The following is a 17,303-nucleotide window of genomic DNA, read 5'->3' as shown; positions in this document are numbered from 1 at the left end:
CCGGTGAGAGAAACACAGTTCACATTTGTTTTGCACCACTTTCATTTCAGTCCAGATTCCACAGATTAGCATTAGCGTGGGGAAAAATTCATTATTACCTTGGAGCTCAACAACAACAAAAAATAACGATGCAACCTCGAAGATGCGCGATTGAGCTTGTGTGGTAAACCAGCATATGCTCTGCAACCAAGTCTGCAACATTGTTTGAACTTTAAAAACCTCAAACACACCTGTTCTTGAGAGACAAGTGCAAATGTTTTGTGGAATTAATTTTCAGGCACACCATTAAAATCTTATGATAATCACAATAAAGTCTTTATGATTTTTATTTCTCTTACTTCTCTTTAGCTTTGTTTCTTAACATGCGTCTTTGACCCTTTCTTCCGTAGTTTTACATAGATTTTATTTTCAGCAGTGAATGTGTGTTCCTGTTTTTAATAAGCGAACTGGTTATATCTTTGGATATGTGTCAGAGAAGCCAACTAGACTGCTGGATGTTTGAACTTGAACTTGAAATTGTTTTTTTTGTTATCTGAGCTAAACTATGTTGAAAGGGAAACAAGTAGGAGAGCAGAGAACCAGTAAACGTCAACCCTGGTCGGCTGCATGAATCCATGGCACCTTCATATAAACTGTGAGATTGATACAGTATTTGTAACCAGCATGACAATGGCAAGGTCATCACAGCAAATTCAGGTTAGCTTAGGACAGTTAGCAATCACATCTTGTAGTAACTTGTAGGATTAGCTTTTGGCTCTTTAAATCTTAAAGCTGAAAGATTTAGCATTTGAAGGTGAGTATGCAGCACATCTCTCGATTGTTCTTGTGTTTGTTCTTACAAGTTAACCTGGGAAGAACCTTTATACTATTCTTGGTACTGACAAATCATTCAATGTTACAACTCAATCAAGCTTCTCCTTCTATAAGTCACCCAGTAGCCCAAACAATAAATGTTTTGTAGTTGTGTATTTTTTTTTCTTTAAATCCTGTGCTTGAGGTTAAAATGAAATAAGAGACAAACAAAAGGTAGAAGTTCAACATTTTACATGGTGGCTGCAATGTAAATAAAAACCAAAACAAAACTCTGTGTGCTGTGAGTAAACACTGTAAACAGCTTTGACATCAAGATACAAATCTAAGAAAAGCAAATCAGCAAAACAAGGAAGTGCGGCATCTAGAAAACTAGCACTTTCCAGCCCGGGTGTGTGAAGGAACAGCCAAAGAAGAGGCAGTCCACAACTTGGTCGAGCAGCCAATCGAAAACCACCTCTCTGTTCCCTGAACCAATCGTAACCCGCAGTTTGAAGCTGCTCGCATCATTTGGGTTATTGTTGTTGGCGGGAAAAATGCTGACCACTTCCATGTCGAAGGTGATGGCCGAGCCGATGGTGACGGCAGGTAGCTGATTGGTCATTTCTTTCCCGTTAACGAACACAGCACCTGCGAAATAAACGAAAATAAATAAAAGCCATGAGAACTATAAACATGGAGCAGAAAGGATTAAGGGCCCAGCAGTAGCAGTTTGAACCCCGACCTTCTGATCAGTAACCCAAAGCCTTAATTGTTTAACGCCCATGAAGTTGTTAGAGAATTGGGTTCCATTCCCAATTCCTACATGCGACCTGAATGCAGAGCCTTAGACCACTTAGTTACAACACTCTGATGGACTCTCTGATGGCTGAGAAAGGTGGCACTTGTTTTTTCTGCATAGTGGCCTTCTGTCAGACCATTTCTAGACACTCCATCGTCAAGTGATTGAATGTCCGATGTTACTAACCATTATCACCTGTATCACTTAGAGAGCATGGTGGTGTACTGCTTTGGAAGAACCAACCTCAGAATCACAAAGTATGATGTTTTGATCATACAAGATCCAGTGGTGGAATCACAAAGTATGATGTTTTGAGATGCTGTTATGACAGTTATGATACCGTCAACAAACGACGCCTCACCAACGGCATGCCAAGACCTTATGGAGGCCACTTAGTGGGACGCGCAAGCAAGGATGCCCCCGAATCACCTAGACACAAACCTTTATCAACCTGTGATATCTCATGGGATGAGGCTGAAGCGGTCACGACCAACAAAAGTGATATGCTAACCCCTTGCTGCCAAATGCATCACCCGGTGGCAGAGGACCTAAGTCTCTTGTAAATGGTTATCATCTGATTTACTATAGACGTTTTTTTTGTTTCCACCCACAGAACTGTCTCTCGTTCAGTGTATTTTTTGCACCATTCTGTGCAAACTCTACAGACTGATGTGTGTAAAAATTCCAGATGATCAGCAGTTTCTACAGTACTCCAACCAGCCCATATGGCACCAAAGAGACGTCTGCTGCCACCTGGTTGGCTGACTGGATAAATACATAAATGAGCGGGTATACAGGTGTTCCTATTAAAGTGGACAGGGAGTGTGATTATTTTTTTATTTTTACCACCAAACTCATACTTCTCAATCTTTGTCATGTGTGAGCTTCATGTGTGAGGCATCGACGCTCTATAACAAACCAATACCCATCAAGAACTATGATGACTGTAAATGTGTCTCTGTTGCTAAAAAGTGAGTTAGCCTCATAGTGCCATTGTAAACATGTCAGTTTAAGCTTCAAAAGACAGGAAATAGAGGTGCAGAATACTACACCATCAGTGTAGTAAAAGTGTAAACAAAATGAAGTTCAAGGTGAAAATCACGACAATGTCCCACCTAAATCTATACAACAATAGTAACAGATAGAAGCTTTGGTTTGGGCTTGTAGAGTAACTTTATGTTATTCTCCATCACTGGTAGTGAAGACCAGACTTACCGTTAGTGGAGATACAGACAGCCTGGTCCCTCTGCAGAGATTCTGAATCACTGCGTTTATCCACACACACCCCCACACTGTCACGCTTATCTATCTGTCCAGCTGCTGTAATCCTACAAACACACACATACACAATTAGCTATATTCAAGTCTAGCGGTCTGAGTGTAGAATAACACTCACTTTATCCATTATCAAACACCAATATTCACCAATATCAGTCCACAACAGTGTTGTATTTTAGCAGCAGGTATGTTGTGAATTTTTTATGTATTAAAAAAAACAACATAAAACAACGATGAACCAGTTTAGCAGCACTGGTGTAAACAGAAACATAGGAGGGCATTTAGTTACATTAAATATATATTTAAAGATATAAAATATAAAACCTTGGGGTGTAAAATTTAGAGTCTCCTCTATTGCTAAGCTTAATTTCTCATTCATTTAATATGAATTTCTTTCATTCGGTTAATATCAGCCACTTGTGCTTGTGTAGTGGGTCAGTTTTTAAGAACCCGATGGAATAGAGATACTCAGCAGTGCCACGGGTCGTACTTGAAGGTGAGAGTTTGTCCACAGAAGTAAGACGACGAGTTGGAGTAAAGCACTGAAGTGCTGCCTGAAGAAGACGAGTCACTGCGCAGGGCCATGTTCCTCCTGCTGCTCAGAATATAGCCGTCCACACCTGAACTCCACTCTACACACACAGGTTATAGTAAATTAAGAATTAAGTAAGTCATTAAATGATCACTTTTATGTCACAATTATTTACTTCTACTGCACGAACTGTATTAATTAAACATTTTCTTTTCTTTCACGTCATTACATTGTCCATGATTTATTTACTCTGCTTGCTTCCTCCCCAACAATTTATAATTAGATTTTATAATTAATCTGCTAATTAGAGCTTCTGTTACAAACAGTTTCAAATCCCCATCTGGAGGAGTGGAAGAGTCTGAATAAATATGTCTAATAAAGCAAATAAGTCCATATGATGCTATACAGAGTGTCTGCTCTGTTTATCTTATAGTTAAATTTCAGGGAGTCTCATCTTATGGGGTTTCTTTAAAAGTCTTTCACTTGAAGTGGTCTTTGGCAGCAAATATGATTTTAACCCCCAGTTCTATACTAAATGTACAGTATATAAAAAGTCTATACAACCCTAATTAAAAAAAGACGTTTTCTCCTTTATTCTAATACGTTTCTATTTAAATCAACTGTGTGTGTGTGTGTGTGTGTGTGTGTGTGTGTGTGTACATGTACCGTGTGCTGTGAGTGTTGTGTATCCGGTCTGTGGGACGCTCCATGGGCTCCATTCGGTGCGTCCCTCGCCACGCGCACACACTCGGAACAGGTAATCCGTGTGAGGGTCCAGGTGCAGCAGCAGAAACTCACACTCGCTCCCGATGTAGGCGTCTTCATAGTGGGTGGAGCTACTGCGTCTGTACTGCAGTCTGTACTCCTGAGGGAAGAAGTCCTCATCCACCTACACACACACAAATTTTCACATACTGTGTACACTTGAGTTACTAACACTAAATAAACACTCAATGTATAGGTGATGTGTGTGTGTGTGTGTTACCTTGCTCCAGCGCACCAGCACTCCACCTGCTCTCTCAACCAGCTCCTCTATCTGTACAGGCGGATGTGACGACACACTCCCATGACGCACCATTCGCTCCTGCATCACACACAGCAACGAGTCGTCTAACTGCGCCGACACACACGGCACGTCCACCAGCGCCGGCACCTCGGGGAGGCTACACACAAATTAACACACTAATTAAGTGCGTATGCAAGTTAATCGTTTCTGTACAAATGATGTAATTGAAATCAAGCAATGGCTCTGAGGAGTATGTGTTTGTTTCCCACCTGTCTAGTTGGATGTGTAGGGCTTTTTTAGCGAAGCTGCACAGTTTGTCCTCTCGGTCACTGATCCCACAGCGTATCGCAGCTTCACCTGCACAAACAGGACACAATAAATCCTACAGATTAGACTTTAGGAAATCGTCTCTTTTATGACTTCATACTGTAGTACGACATCCATTAATGCTAAGCTACGGTATAATCAGATATCTACACACTTTACGCCTGCTGATTTACGCCATCGCTGCTGATTCTTGTGTATAAATAATATGGTTAATATAGTTTGTCTGTCAGTAAGCATGTATTTAGCATTTTTGTAAGGTTCATGCAAGACAAAGGAAAAAGCTAAGAGGCTTATGAAAGAGAAAGACAGACTGGGGAAAGCTGCAATAATGTAATTGGTAACAGGAACTAACCTATTTAAAGGATGATCCTCAACGTTAAATGTAATTTTAAAGTAGAATATGTAGTTTATAAATAGACAACGTTCGCAAATTGCTGTGGTCTATGAGAAATAAACCACTTTATGTGGTGGATGTGCTGTTATGGGAAGATAATGAACTTGGGAGTGTTCCAGGTTTAGGGTGTATCACAATACAGCTGTGTTTTATATTAAATAAAATAAATATGCAGTTGTTTTCCGTCAACCCAACTGCTGCATAGTTATTTGGTGTTTAGAGTCTCTCCGTTGATAGTCGCTGCATCGAATCACTGCATATTTACAGAAAGTTAAACTTCTCTTTTTTTTCCCTCACAGACTTTCAGTCTCACCTTCACGCAAGAGCTCGTCCGCCATTTTGACGCCATGTTCAATGAGCTTCTGGCAGTCATCTAGTGGACTGATGCTGTCCTGCTCGATGGTGTCCACTTCCTGTAGGAGTGCGTTCAGCCGCTCATTTAGCAAACGGCTCAGCGTCACCTGGAGATCCTGAAAATGACGTTTCAAAACCTCGCGAGTGTGAGTGGAGCTTCCCCGCACCTTTAACACAGATACGAGGTAGGGTTAGAAAGGAAACCATGATCCGGCATTAAGCTAGTGTTGGTCGAAGGTTTGTTTAAATCTACCTTAGTATAACTAATAAATAGCTGTGTGCTGTAATATAAATGTTTACTCTGGTATGATGGATAACTTAGAAAGCCACATGTACCACAACGACTTTTAACCAACCTCTGTTTCCTCCCCAGTCACAAGACATGCGTAATAGATAGTCCGTAATAGTGTGTGAATGTGTGTGATTGAGACCTGTGATGAGTTGAACCCTGGACAGGGTGTCATGTGCCATGACACCCCTGGAACAGGATTCCGGTTCCCTGTGACGGTTGGATGGATGGATGGATTGATGGATGTGTGTGCTTTAGTATAGTGATTATCTTACATAACCATGTATCTCAGTCACCTACACGAGTGACTGCAGGCTGCAGACTACAAATATACAGCAGTTAAAATGTATGAGATTGTAGAGAGTGTATATTTTTGGCATAGAGAACTGAATCCCTTCAAGATGATGTGTGACTTTGAAAAAGAGGAAACGATATAAGACGAGGGCCTTTCTTTACGTTTCAATCTAAGATTCACCAAGACAGAACCACCGCACTTCCTGCCTCTCATGCTTTTAAAACAGAGAGAAACACACGCATGCGCACACACACACACTTCCTCTTGTATCATATGAAACTACGACCAATGCCCACTACTAATACAATACCAGTCCCCTCTCTCTTCATTTGACTAACCATATTTATATACAGAATTATATTTCAAAAAATGCTTAGACTTATTTATATATTTTCATCCTAATTGAATCTGTTTATATCCTCTCTGTTTATGTTTCAGCCAGACTTTACTGAGAGTCAGAGTGGAACCAGTAGCTCATCATGTTATCTGAGAGGTCAGCTGCAATGCTTTCGTTATTCCGATTGTGTCCCACGAGGTCAAAATGTCCTTTGAGTGTCCTTTCTTACTGGGTATGAGGAACCGAGAGATGATCCTGAGAGCAGACGACATTTATATTAATATTATTATTGATTCAAATCAGATCTGTCTGTTATTACCGTAACAGAAAGAGTCACACACACTTTAAAACTTTTGAAAGTCTCTGTCTGGTCCATCAGCAGTTTAGTCAGTTTTTTCTTGTTGAAAGGCTGGCGAAACGACATTGAGTCATTAGATCCTGTTTTTATTTCAGTTACGTACAGCAATTACTAGTTCACTCAGAATCAGTAGGTCAACCACTCGGGTTCAGACACAAAGAAAGAAGCGTATTCATTCAATACGTCCAACAAATAATAAAAGTTCTCCAAAGTGCCATAGCATGGCTCTACCTCCTTCTCCACTTGTTGAACCGGTAAGACTCACCTCCGAACTGAATGAATGACGTGTCTCATTCATTCAGTTCATTCACGAAAGACAAGTCTCAGTTCGATCCTCCTTCACAAACTAGTTCCCTCAGTTCATACTGAACCTGAGGCGTATTCGTTCATTAGGTCACTCCAATGACATGCTTCTTCACAGCTTGCACAATGATACAGTCAGGAAAAAGCTGCCGAAGCAGTCACAGGTTTACACAGATGAGACTTAGACTGAGTCAGTATATGGAACTGTACGAGAATGATTCATTCATTTAAAGATTTGCTCAATTCGTTCACAAACAAAACAACACTTTATTCAGTCGTGTAAGGAAATGTTCACCATTTGTTAAACCTGCACGTGGATCTACATTTTTTTCGTTCACTTAAAAGCTGATTCATTCACGAACGAAATACCATGACATAAGCAATTCATACAGGCAACACAAATCAAATCAGAAATTTCCTGAGTCAGTGCACCATTTTGAGCCACAAGCTGATCCTATAAAAGAATTTTAGGATTTCTTTTAACCAAAAGCAACACAAAGGAATGCTTCCGTTAACAGCATTTAAAACAAGGAGTGTGTAAAGTAGCTGTATTATGAATGAGACAGCCCTCAGCTGAGAAGAACTCTCTACAAGTCTCAACGGTCATTGCCTTCAGATGAAAAGCCTTTTGTGAATCTGAACACGCTAGATACTCACCATCTGGCTGAAGTAAAAATAAACAAATAAATAAATCGGCTTCAAGGCTGACTATTTAGTGACACTGTGGAAATACAATACAATAACTGTGGAGAAATATAAAAAATGAACAAGAAAGGACTTCATACTGTATTGACACCAAGCACTGAATGCTAGCAGAACTTCACAGGCTCCATCATATTGAGAAATCTAAAACAAGCACTGAGGTAAAACACAACGTATTTCAATGTAGCAAACAGACATAAAATGCCAAAACAGTTAGAAGCCTGTAGGTCAGAATAAAGGCATCATTTGTCTTGTTATTTGGAAAATAATCTCTAAAAGCTTTGCTTCTGGTACAGATTTGTAGTGTTTATGAATCACATGTTTTCTAGTGACATTTAGAATACAGGAAGGAAGCTGGCTAGGTGTAGGTCAAACATGTACTTAAAAGGTAACACAAACTATATGTACACGTTTTAATCTGTCATCTGTCTGGAATGAGGAGGATCCAGCTCTTACACGCACGCACACACACGCACACACGCACACACACGCGCACACACACACGCGCGCACACACACGCGCGCACACACACACGCGCACACACACGCGCGCACACACACGCGCACACACACACGCGCACACACACACGCGCACACACACACGCGCACACACACACACACACACACACACACAAACACACACACACACAAGCTGCCTACAAACTGCGTCTGTCTGTCTTTCTGAATGTGTATACGTGTATCTGTGCACAGAGGGACAGCGCTGTCTGTCTGTGCTGAGCAGGAAACGGAAGCACAAAGCCTAAAATAACACAGATAACATGGCTGGAGTTCAAACTGATTACACACATCCTCAATTGCGGGGTCAATATTTTTCATGGTTGGTGATAATGTTGTGCCCCTGCACACTAAACCTTCATCAACCCTGATGTTGCTGCTGTAGTCATTATTATTATAATCAGTAGGGTTGCTACTACATTCTTTTATAAAACGTTGCATATAGTGTCATTTTTATTATTACTGCTACTGCTATTTTTAATATTACTGTAATCACTGGGGTTTTACACTGCCTTGCATTTCTGACATTTGCCATGGACACATTTATCCATAAAGTCTCATTTTATACAACTTAGCAATTGAGAGTTACGTGCCTTGCTCAGGGGCCCAGCAGTGGTGGCTTGGTGGACCTGGGGTTCAAACTCGCGACCTTCTGATCAGTAGTCCAACACCTTAAACACTATTCTACCACATCCCAGAGGCTTATTGTTAATGACAACAGGGTTATTAATGGTATTTCATCTTAGACTTCTCACAACTACTATTTCTCTGTGCTCAGTGCTCACAGAAGTGAACTGAGCTCACCAGGGTTGAGAACCGGTTCTGATGCGATGACAGGCAAAGCGATGGGAGCGGTCACTTTAAATAGCCATGTCTTACCTCATGAATATTAATTGTTTACACTGTTTACAGCCACGCAACCATATTAACGCAGCTTACCACAGAAATCAGTCACTCGTGCTGCTGTGCTGAGGTACGCTTTGTGTTAAACATGTCTAAAAAAAAGTCTAAAGTGTGGATTCATTTTCAAAGCTACAACAATGAAGCAAATCTACCCCCTCTGAGAGGATTTTCTCCACAGCTGGAGATACAATAAGCCAGGTCTTGTCTTCTCCCAGAGAAAGCAGACGTAAATTTTTCTTCAGAAAAATTGCTAACTGTTTTGCTAAGTTGTAATTCTGGATGTTAAAATTGATGTTGGATTTATTTAAATTTAAATTGATATGAATTGAAATATTTAAAGAGTGATTAATAAACACAAACTGAATTGTTTAAGTATTGTGCATTATTTTTCACATTTCTTTTATTATGGAATCGGAATCAGAACCGGGAATCGTAAGGCAGAACTGGAACCGGAATCGGAACCGGAAAATTTCTTTTGATAACCAACCCTAGTGCTCACATGCTCATGTGTTTCTCTGCTTACTCACGTCACCACTACATACTCACGATACCTTTGGGTCATTGAGTTCATGCAGAAATAGACTCTATTAAAGATAGTGCTGTTTTATTACTTGTATGGTAAGAGGATATACTTTTGATACTTTCAAACAGTACTATATGTTTCTTTTGGCAGATTGCGGTCACTCCGTTTTTCTTCTGTTCATCTGCTTGACAAAGTACAATAGACTTATGTCACACAGTATTACATGGTATCGTGTGGTTACTGGTATTATTAAATGAGCACAGTATCTCATCCATCCCTAACACTAGCATTGATTCAATTCAGTCAATTTGTATAGTGATATTTACAATGGACATTGTCACAAATCAGCTTTATAGAAATCTATATAAAATATACATTTTTTTATTCATTTCTAAAGAGCAAGCCGAGGTGACGCTGGTAAGGAAAAACTCCCTGGGATGATATAAGAAAGAAATCTTATTAACCAGACTCAAAAAGGGATTCTTATCTGTCTAGTGTATGGTCAAAAACTGTCTAGTGTACGGTGCGACTGCATAACCAGGAAATTCATACAAGTTTAAGCATAAAGTCGATTTTTTTGAAGTTGAAGTCAACTGGTCAGTACTGGAGACTATCTTCATGGTTTGAAAGTCTTACCAGCCACAGGAATCTCATGTATTTCTAAGCTGTCCATGTGCAGATATTGATGCCCACACAACCCTGCTGCTGTACTCCTTGCTCGCTGCTGCACCTCACTCCCTCAGATATACCAGCAACTGGTCCCACAACCTCTCATGATAAGAGGTGGGGATAAAACAAGACTCCTTTCTGTTCTGGCACAGAGGTGGTGGAATGAACTTCACCTAGAAATAGCAGAGTCACTGACTGTCTTCAAACATTGGCTGAAGACCTCACAACAACAGAATTTTATGTTACTGATAAGTCTGTAACTTAGTGAACCAGTGTGGATGTTTTCATTTATTCATTGAGACTTCAAAGCACTTTTGTACATTGCTCTGGATAAGGGCATCTGCCAAATGCTGTAAATGTAAATGGATGCATCCATTATTATTATTATTATTATTATTATTATTATTATTATTATTATTATTATTATTAAACAGTATTTTGAGTCATAACCCTGTGTAACCCTGTAGAATAGGTCAGACCAGAAATCCTGCACATTAATCTGAAAGAAAAGGTAAAAAAAAAAAATTTAAATTAGAGAAAGCTGGGAGATAGCAGGAGAGAAGGATCAAAGGAGAAAGTGAATGTGTATTTATACACAGTATGTGTATACATGTGTGTATGGAAGTGTGTCTGTTGTCTCTACAGGAAATAAGAGTTGTTTACACTCAGTAAGCACAGCGTTTCTGAGAGGAAGCTGTTACACACACACACACACACACACACACACACACACACACACACACCTACACACACACACACATACACACACACACACAGAGAATCTTCTGTACCCAGCCTGCCAAACTTTAATTCACTATTTAGCCTCACATACACAGCTGACCGCTCTGGCTCATGCCTCTTTAAGCACACATGGTGTGCATTAAACTGAACACTCTGAACACTGAGCCCTTATTTAAACGACACTCTAACTGCATAAGTTCCTGCAGACTTTTTTTACTAAGCATCCTGCTTATCTGGGTGCGTCATAATGCACAGTGTAAAAATAACAGCTAACGGAGGGTTTCACACTATTGGAGGGTTGTACTTTTGTATCTGAGAGCAAAATTTACCACCTAGTATCGAAAAAAACAGACAGAGACATGGCTTACAGTTTTATTGCTGTTGCCTGCTTATTCTGTTAGTACTACCATTAGCAATGTAGCACCAACCAATTCAGCTTGTTAAAAAAGAAACTGACAGCAAGACATTACTTACCTCTTTTTCTTAACTTCTTCTCACCTATTTTTATTTTATCTTCTTTTTATTTGGTGTTGTTGTTTCATTCTAAATGTCTAAATTTCAATGCTTAGGTACTGTGTTTGTTTGCGTTTACCTGTTTGCGAGCCTGGCTCAGTCCCTGTATTCTCTGCTGCAGTTCAGTCCTGTAGTTCTGAGCTGCTTCTATGCACTCCTTCACCTCCTGCAGCAATGACTCGGCCTCCACAGACATCCTACCCACAAGAGACAAAAGCACATAGAAGGTCATATGGTACTGCTCATACACAGAGATACGCATCTATTACAATGTACACAAAAGAACACAAATACACACTAGGGGCTGCACGGCCTAGTCGAGTAATGCGTTCACTTGTTGCCCCAGTGTGAATGACAACTAATCTGGACAGTGGAAAAGAAAAGAAAGCAGCTGCTTATATAAAAGTATTTCACACTAGATAAATTGAATTGCACAAACCTATGCTAGGAAAACAAACATAATCATTTTAAAAACAAACACCACCACACCACCAGAGGGTGCTCTCTCTTGTATTCTTTGTTACATTCACTTACTGTCTGAATAGTTTATAAGGCATCCTATAAGCCAAGAGATTTGTGGAAAATAAAGTCTTCTGTCTCCCAGAAGACATTGTTTCAGACTGGGGGGTCTAGTTCATATCTAAGCTTTGGAAAACCATTTGTTTCTTGGTTTATCAGTTTTAGTCTCACTTATATATCCTCAAGACAAACGCCTGGTCGATCATCTAAATCAAAAGATCCGAAGATTCCTACAACTACCTCTGATAACCAGAACTCGATTACCCACTCTTCTATATCGGAGGCCTGCAATCTGATGTTGTCATCCATATCCTCACCTACAACTGGTGGTACTGTTATCCACCCAACACCTGAGGTGGAGCTCCTGCTTTTCATGCATCACAACTCCTACATCCTGCAGTCTCTTATGCCTAAATCCAGGTACCTGGAGCTGAGCCACCTTTATTCATTGAAGATTGATGGAGCACCTACTTATAATAACACACTCCCTTGAATGTAAGCAATGTAGCAACACCTTATTCTACTTGGTGAGCTGTGTAGACAGAAGAGAGATCTTGGGTCCCAGCAAAGGACATTCTTGACCACTCATTGATCGAAGATCTCAGACCACAAGGCCCTGTCAACCGAGGTTGTGTGGCTTTGGGAGCTGCCCATCAGGAGGGAAGCTTCGGTCACATCTATTCAGGACATTTTACTACCATGCCACCAGAGGACAACCTTTTTTAAAGAATTCTTTGTTTGGTACATTTACTTCCTGTCTTAATAGTATATAAAGCATATAGACATTAAGCAAGGTACAAAGTCTTGCCAATTAACTGTATAGAACCAGTACATTCTGAACTGAACAGAACAGAACCAGTACAATCTGAGCTGTTTGGTTGTAAACAACTTTTGAGTTATAGTCCACAATGTTAGCACTTACAGAGGCAGTCTAAGATAAAGTTATTCATATGCATGTTCCATTACAAGAAAGAATACAGGAAGGAGATCTTTGTGGTATCTTTGCAACACTCAAAGCTTCTTTTTGGTCTTAGTAAATTTCCAAAACAACAAAAAAAAGAGTGTCTGGGGAGGGAGCAACTATTTATATATACCTGCTAAAACATAAGTTATAACAAGAACAAACTTGTTTTTATGATTCAACACTACCCCAATTATTTACCTATAACAGCACACTCACACTGTCATAGTTTATTCCCTACATATTGTCTTATTGACATTCATTTTCCAAATTGCTAGATAGGCCTGGCTATACACGTGCTCATTATTTCATCAATTAAATTAGAATGCGAGAGTTTTCATCCTCTCATATCAGCCGAACAAAGACCTGTTGTGAAAGAATACAGACTCAGTCAGCAGTGACATGCAAACAATTCCGTTCATCTATTCATTCATTTCTTCATTGTTAGTGATGTTATCATGTGTATTTTCTTTACTTTCTGTAATTTTCAGTGTTTTTTTCCCATCTTTTATTATTAGCATGTTTTGTTTTGGGTTCTTTTTTGGCTATAATTACATATCTTGGTATAATTCGGTAGCTCAAGCTTTCCCAATAGTCCTACCACTGTTTATCTTGCTTATAAAAACACAGGAGTGGAATTCTATTGAATTTTTCACTTTGACAAACCGGTTCTCTGATCTCTTTATATCTGATTGTTTATGAAAAAACGGCTTTGTTGTAAATGTTTACTTTTAACGGAGTTTGTTCTATTAAAAATTCAAATTTCTCAAAAAAAAATGTGTCTTTTATTTTCCAAATTGCTATATGGGAGACACAGTTTATTTTATTGTATATTTTATAAACTTCTTTTTATTATTACATTTTTTTTAATTGTTTTACCTTAGTGTTAATTGTCTATATTTTTAAATCAAGGACAGTTTCTTTGTAAGCCTTTCCTTATAAAATCAGAGTCAAAACTGAAGACTGCATTTCCATATTAGTGTGTATACTCTGATATGCTGGTAATATACCTTTGAGACAACTTCGAAATTCAGAAAGGATCATGCTATAAAATTGTTATATCACCCACTCTTAGTAGTCTTTAATTTCATTGTTGCTGTTGTCTATTTAATAAGAGACTGAAATTTAGGCATCAAATTCTGACACATCTATCAAAAGTGTCTGTCGTCTGTGTGTCGGTGTGTGTTTAGTCATTTTAGTAAAAGAGGATAATGATGCAATAAGCTGCAGTTATGACTAAAGGAAGTGACCCAAGCTGCACTTTATGTTAACGCATTTACATTTACAATTACACACACACACACATATCACACCTTCATTTAGCATAGTTCTCGAATACAGACTAGATTCTCAAAACTTTTGGCTTCGCTGTAATGACAGAAACAACGTTCTTAAATCACAAGATCCATGCACTGTGTAGTGCACTAAATTATAACAGCTATAAACATTTACTCCGTCAATAGCAACTCTGTTTTTGGTTAATTCTCTCCTTTTTGATCCTAATAAGTAAAGTTAAAATAAATCAGCTTGTCATGTTACTGAGAAACCGGAAAACCACAAAGTCTTCTGTCCTGTTGACTTTCTCATGTCAGGAAATCTGAACCAACTGACAACGTACAATGCACTGACACTGAAGTCTCCTTACAAGGCACTTTATTATGTCAGCAATTATATGCTGTTTGTTAATTGACAATACATTTGTGGCATGGCCATCTTACAGGTTCCTGTGAATTAGTTTACCTTCTGACCAATCGCCCAGTGTCAATGGTGTGTTAGACAGAGAACACAGTTTTGATTAGTATTTTAAATCAGTTAGTGCTTAATGTACCATATTTTACCCTGAGCTCTACCTCAGCCAACAAAACCTCAATTTTAGTTGTGAACTAAATTTGTAAGGTTGTGAATTTTACATTTTAGCAGAAATCTACCATGACTAATTTCTTAACCTGCCACTTTGTGCCCCACCATATAAGAGTATTTTGGAAGGTTTTCATGGTGATGTTCACATGCTGATTGTTGTAAGATAATATAAGATAATCTATTAATTCGTAGAAACCTCTAGGAAATTACTGTTAGCACGGCAGGAGTTTTTACTCATGTTTTTTTACTCTTTAAAATTGTGGTGCTTTTTGACCAAATGAGTTGTGAAAATTGGTGAAAAATAAGTGTGTGTGTGTGCGCGTGTGTGTGTTTGCCTCCTTCCATTAGGAGCAATAAGCATCTGTGATTTTAAATGCAGTGGAATTTTCTTCAGTCAGAAAAAAGGCGGCATTGTCACCAATGGTTTTGTATCTACAGGTTGTCACCTGTTCCAAGAATTCTTCACGTAATGGCCATTAAACATCCAAACGCGCTGCTCATACACACACAATGTCTTTTTAGTGACATACTGTTAAATGTTTGGGCTAAAAAAATGTTGAATGGCTACTAATCTAGGAAAACCCCTGGGGCCTGTTAGTCAGGGCCGTGACTAAGACAACAAATATTCTACACTCAATTAAACATGAGATACATGGACCTGTGACCCAAATCATCATGAAGATGAAAGCATCAAATAATATAACCAAACACCAAGCAGGTTTTCATTTTGTCTATAGCACAGAAGAAGAACAAGAAGAAGAACAACAACAAACAACAACAACTCTGTAATTAATTAATATCATGGTCACGTTATAAAAATGAAATTACTATACTATTAACATACATAGAGATTTGCATTTTCCCCATTTTTACCTACCTACACATTTGTATTATATATTTTAGACATTTTATAAAGGCAAGGTGCTACACGTAAAAAGTACAACGTTGGTTATGTTCATCATTTTTCAGTTATCACATATGTATTGATTGATTGATTGCATCTGCAACATATCTTAAACTAAAGCTATGGACATTTGTTTACTTCACTTTTTTACATGCTCATGTCCACATTATCTGAACCTATAGCCACATTTTGAGAGTTTTAAGCTCCACCCACTCACAATCACACCATGACACTCAAACACTTGTTTACAGATTTTATACATATCATCATTCTTAAACATTTCCTATCGATTTTTACTTTTTGTATTTAAAAACAAAATGATAACAAGCATGATATTTCCTTGTTTACAAATAAAAAAAAGTAAGTCTCTGGAGAATGTAAATAAAAATAATCTCATTTTTAATTCATCAGACATATTATCAGCCAGAGCATGATAATAAAAGGATTTAAAAAATAAATAAATAAATAAATAAAGGATATTTATCAAGTGTATAAAAGTGCATTATTAAAATGGATGAAGCCTCATTTGTATAAAGACATTTTTGGAAAAGTTCAAATACAAAATAAATCCGTAAGAATATCAACAACCTACTAAATATCTATTCTATTTATTATTATTATTATTAGTAGTAGTAGTAGTATTTATTATTATTATATTTATTATAAAAAAGTTGTCTTGCCTTAATCGAGTGTTTACTCTTAAACAGTCAAATAAAAGTAAGTAAACAAAAGCAGACTTTAATTCTATCAGCCTGCTTTTATTTATCTGAGCTGAGATGTTTTGCCAAACCCTCAACATGCTGATACTCGTTTTAAACAGACTAAAAATGAACTTCCCCAAAAAAAAAGAAAAGAAAAAAAGGAGAAAAAACAGTATCATCATGCAGTTATGATGCATACTTTACATCAGGAAACTATCCTCCGTCAAAACGTAACTTTATTAATCTGCCAGAGAATGTAATGAGAAAATGAACTTACTCTCTGACTCTTAACTTTAGCCTTCGGATTCCTCCATTGACGTTCAACTACACAGCTGAAACAGCAACTCCGAGCAAAAGAGATTTTCTCTTTAACGCTAAGATGAGCAGCCAATAGCGAGCCGGAATAGCTTACATTAAAACCCGCCCCTTTTATGTTCTGACCAATTAAACAACTCGGATTTGTTCTTTCGACCCGCCTCGATAGAGGACGCGACCAGATCTGTAGTGCGCGTGCGCAGAGGTTAAGAAACACAAAAACAAACAAAAAACTGATTAAAGTCGTTCTGTTAAATATCTTCATTTCCTACTAATACCTTCATTTACGTGTTAAATAATTTTGATTTCTGAAACTATATTACGGCAATAAAGCACCTGTAGTCTAATCATATGCCCTTATGCTATAAGGATAACAGTTATCTATATATAGCTTTGCTAATGTAGCTAACTGT

At 38.4% G+C, this 17,303-nt stretch overlaps 1 protein-coding gene across 1 annotated transcript; it reads right to left on the bottom strand.

The window, feature by feature from the left end:
• Window positions 1-1,029: 1,029 nt before the first annotated feature.
• crlf3 (cytokine receptor-like factor 3) lies at window positions 1,030-17,007 on the bottom strand. The gene is made up of 9 exons (XM_027171926.2): window positions 16,853-17,007; window positions 11,710-11,827; window positions 5,442-5,649; window positions 4,677-4,764; window positions 4,387-4,564; window positions 4,068-4,290; window positions 3,360-3,501; window positions 2,807-2,919; window positions 1,030-1,440 (listed from the first exon to the last, which is right to left on the bottom strand). Exons 2-9 carry the CDS (start codon window positions 11,824-11,826, stop codon window positions 1,175-1,177), a joined length of 1,335 nt encoding a protein of 444 aa, XP_027027727.1. The 5' UTR covers window position 11,827; window positions 16,853-17,007; the 3' UTR covers window positions 1,030-1,174.
• Between the last annotated feature and the right edge of the window lie 296 nt (window positions 17,008-17,303).

Source organism: Tachysurus fulvidraco, chromosome 15 (assembly GCF_022655615.1).
Source record: "Tachysurus fulvidraco isolate hzauxx_2018 chromosome 15, HZAU_PFXX_2.0, whole genome shotgun sequence".
Classification (NCBI taxonomy): domain Eukaryota; kingdom Metazoa; phylum Chordata; class Actinopteri; order Siluriformes; family Bagridae; genus Tachysurus; species Tachysurus fulvidraco.
Note: the sequence above shows the minus strand (reverse complement) of the source record. Positions and strands in the feature narration are given on the sequence as shown.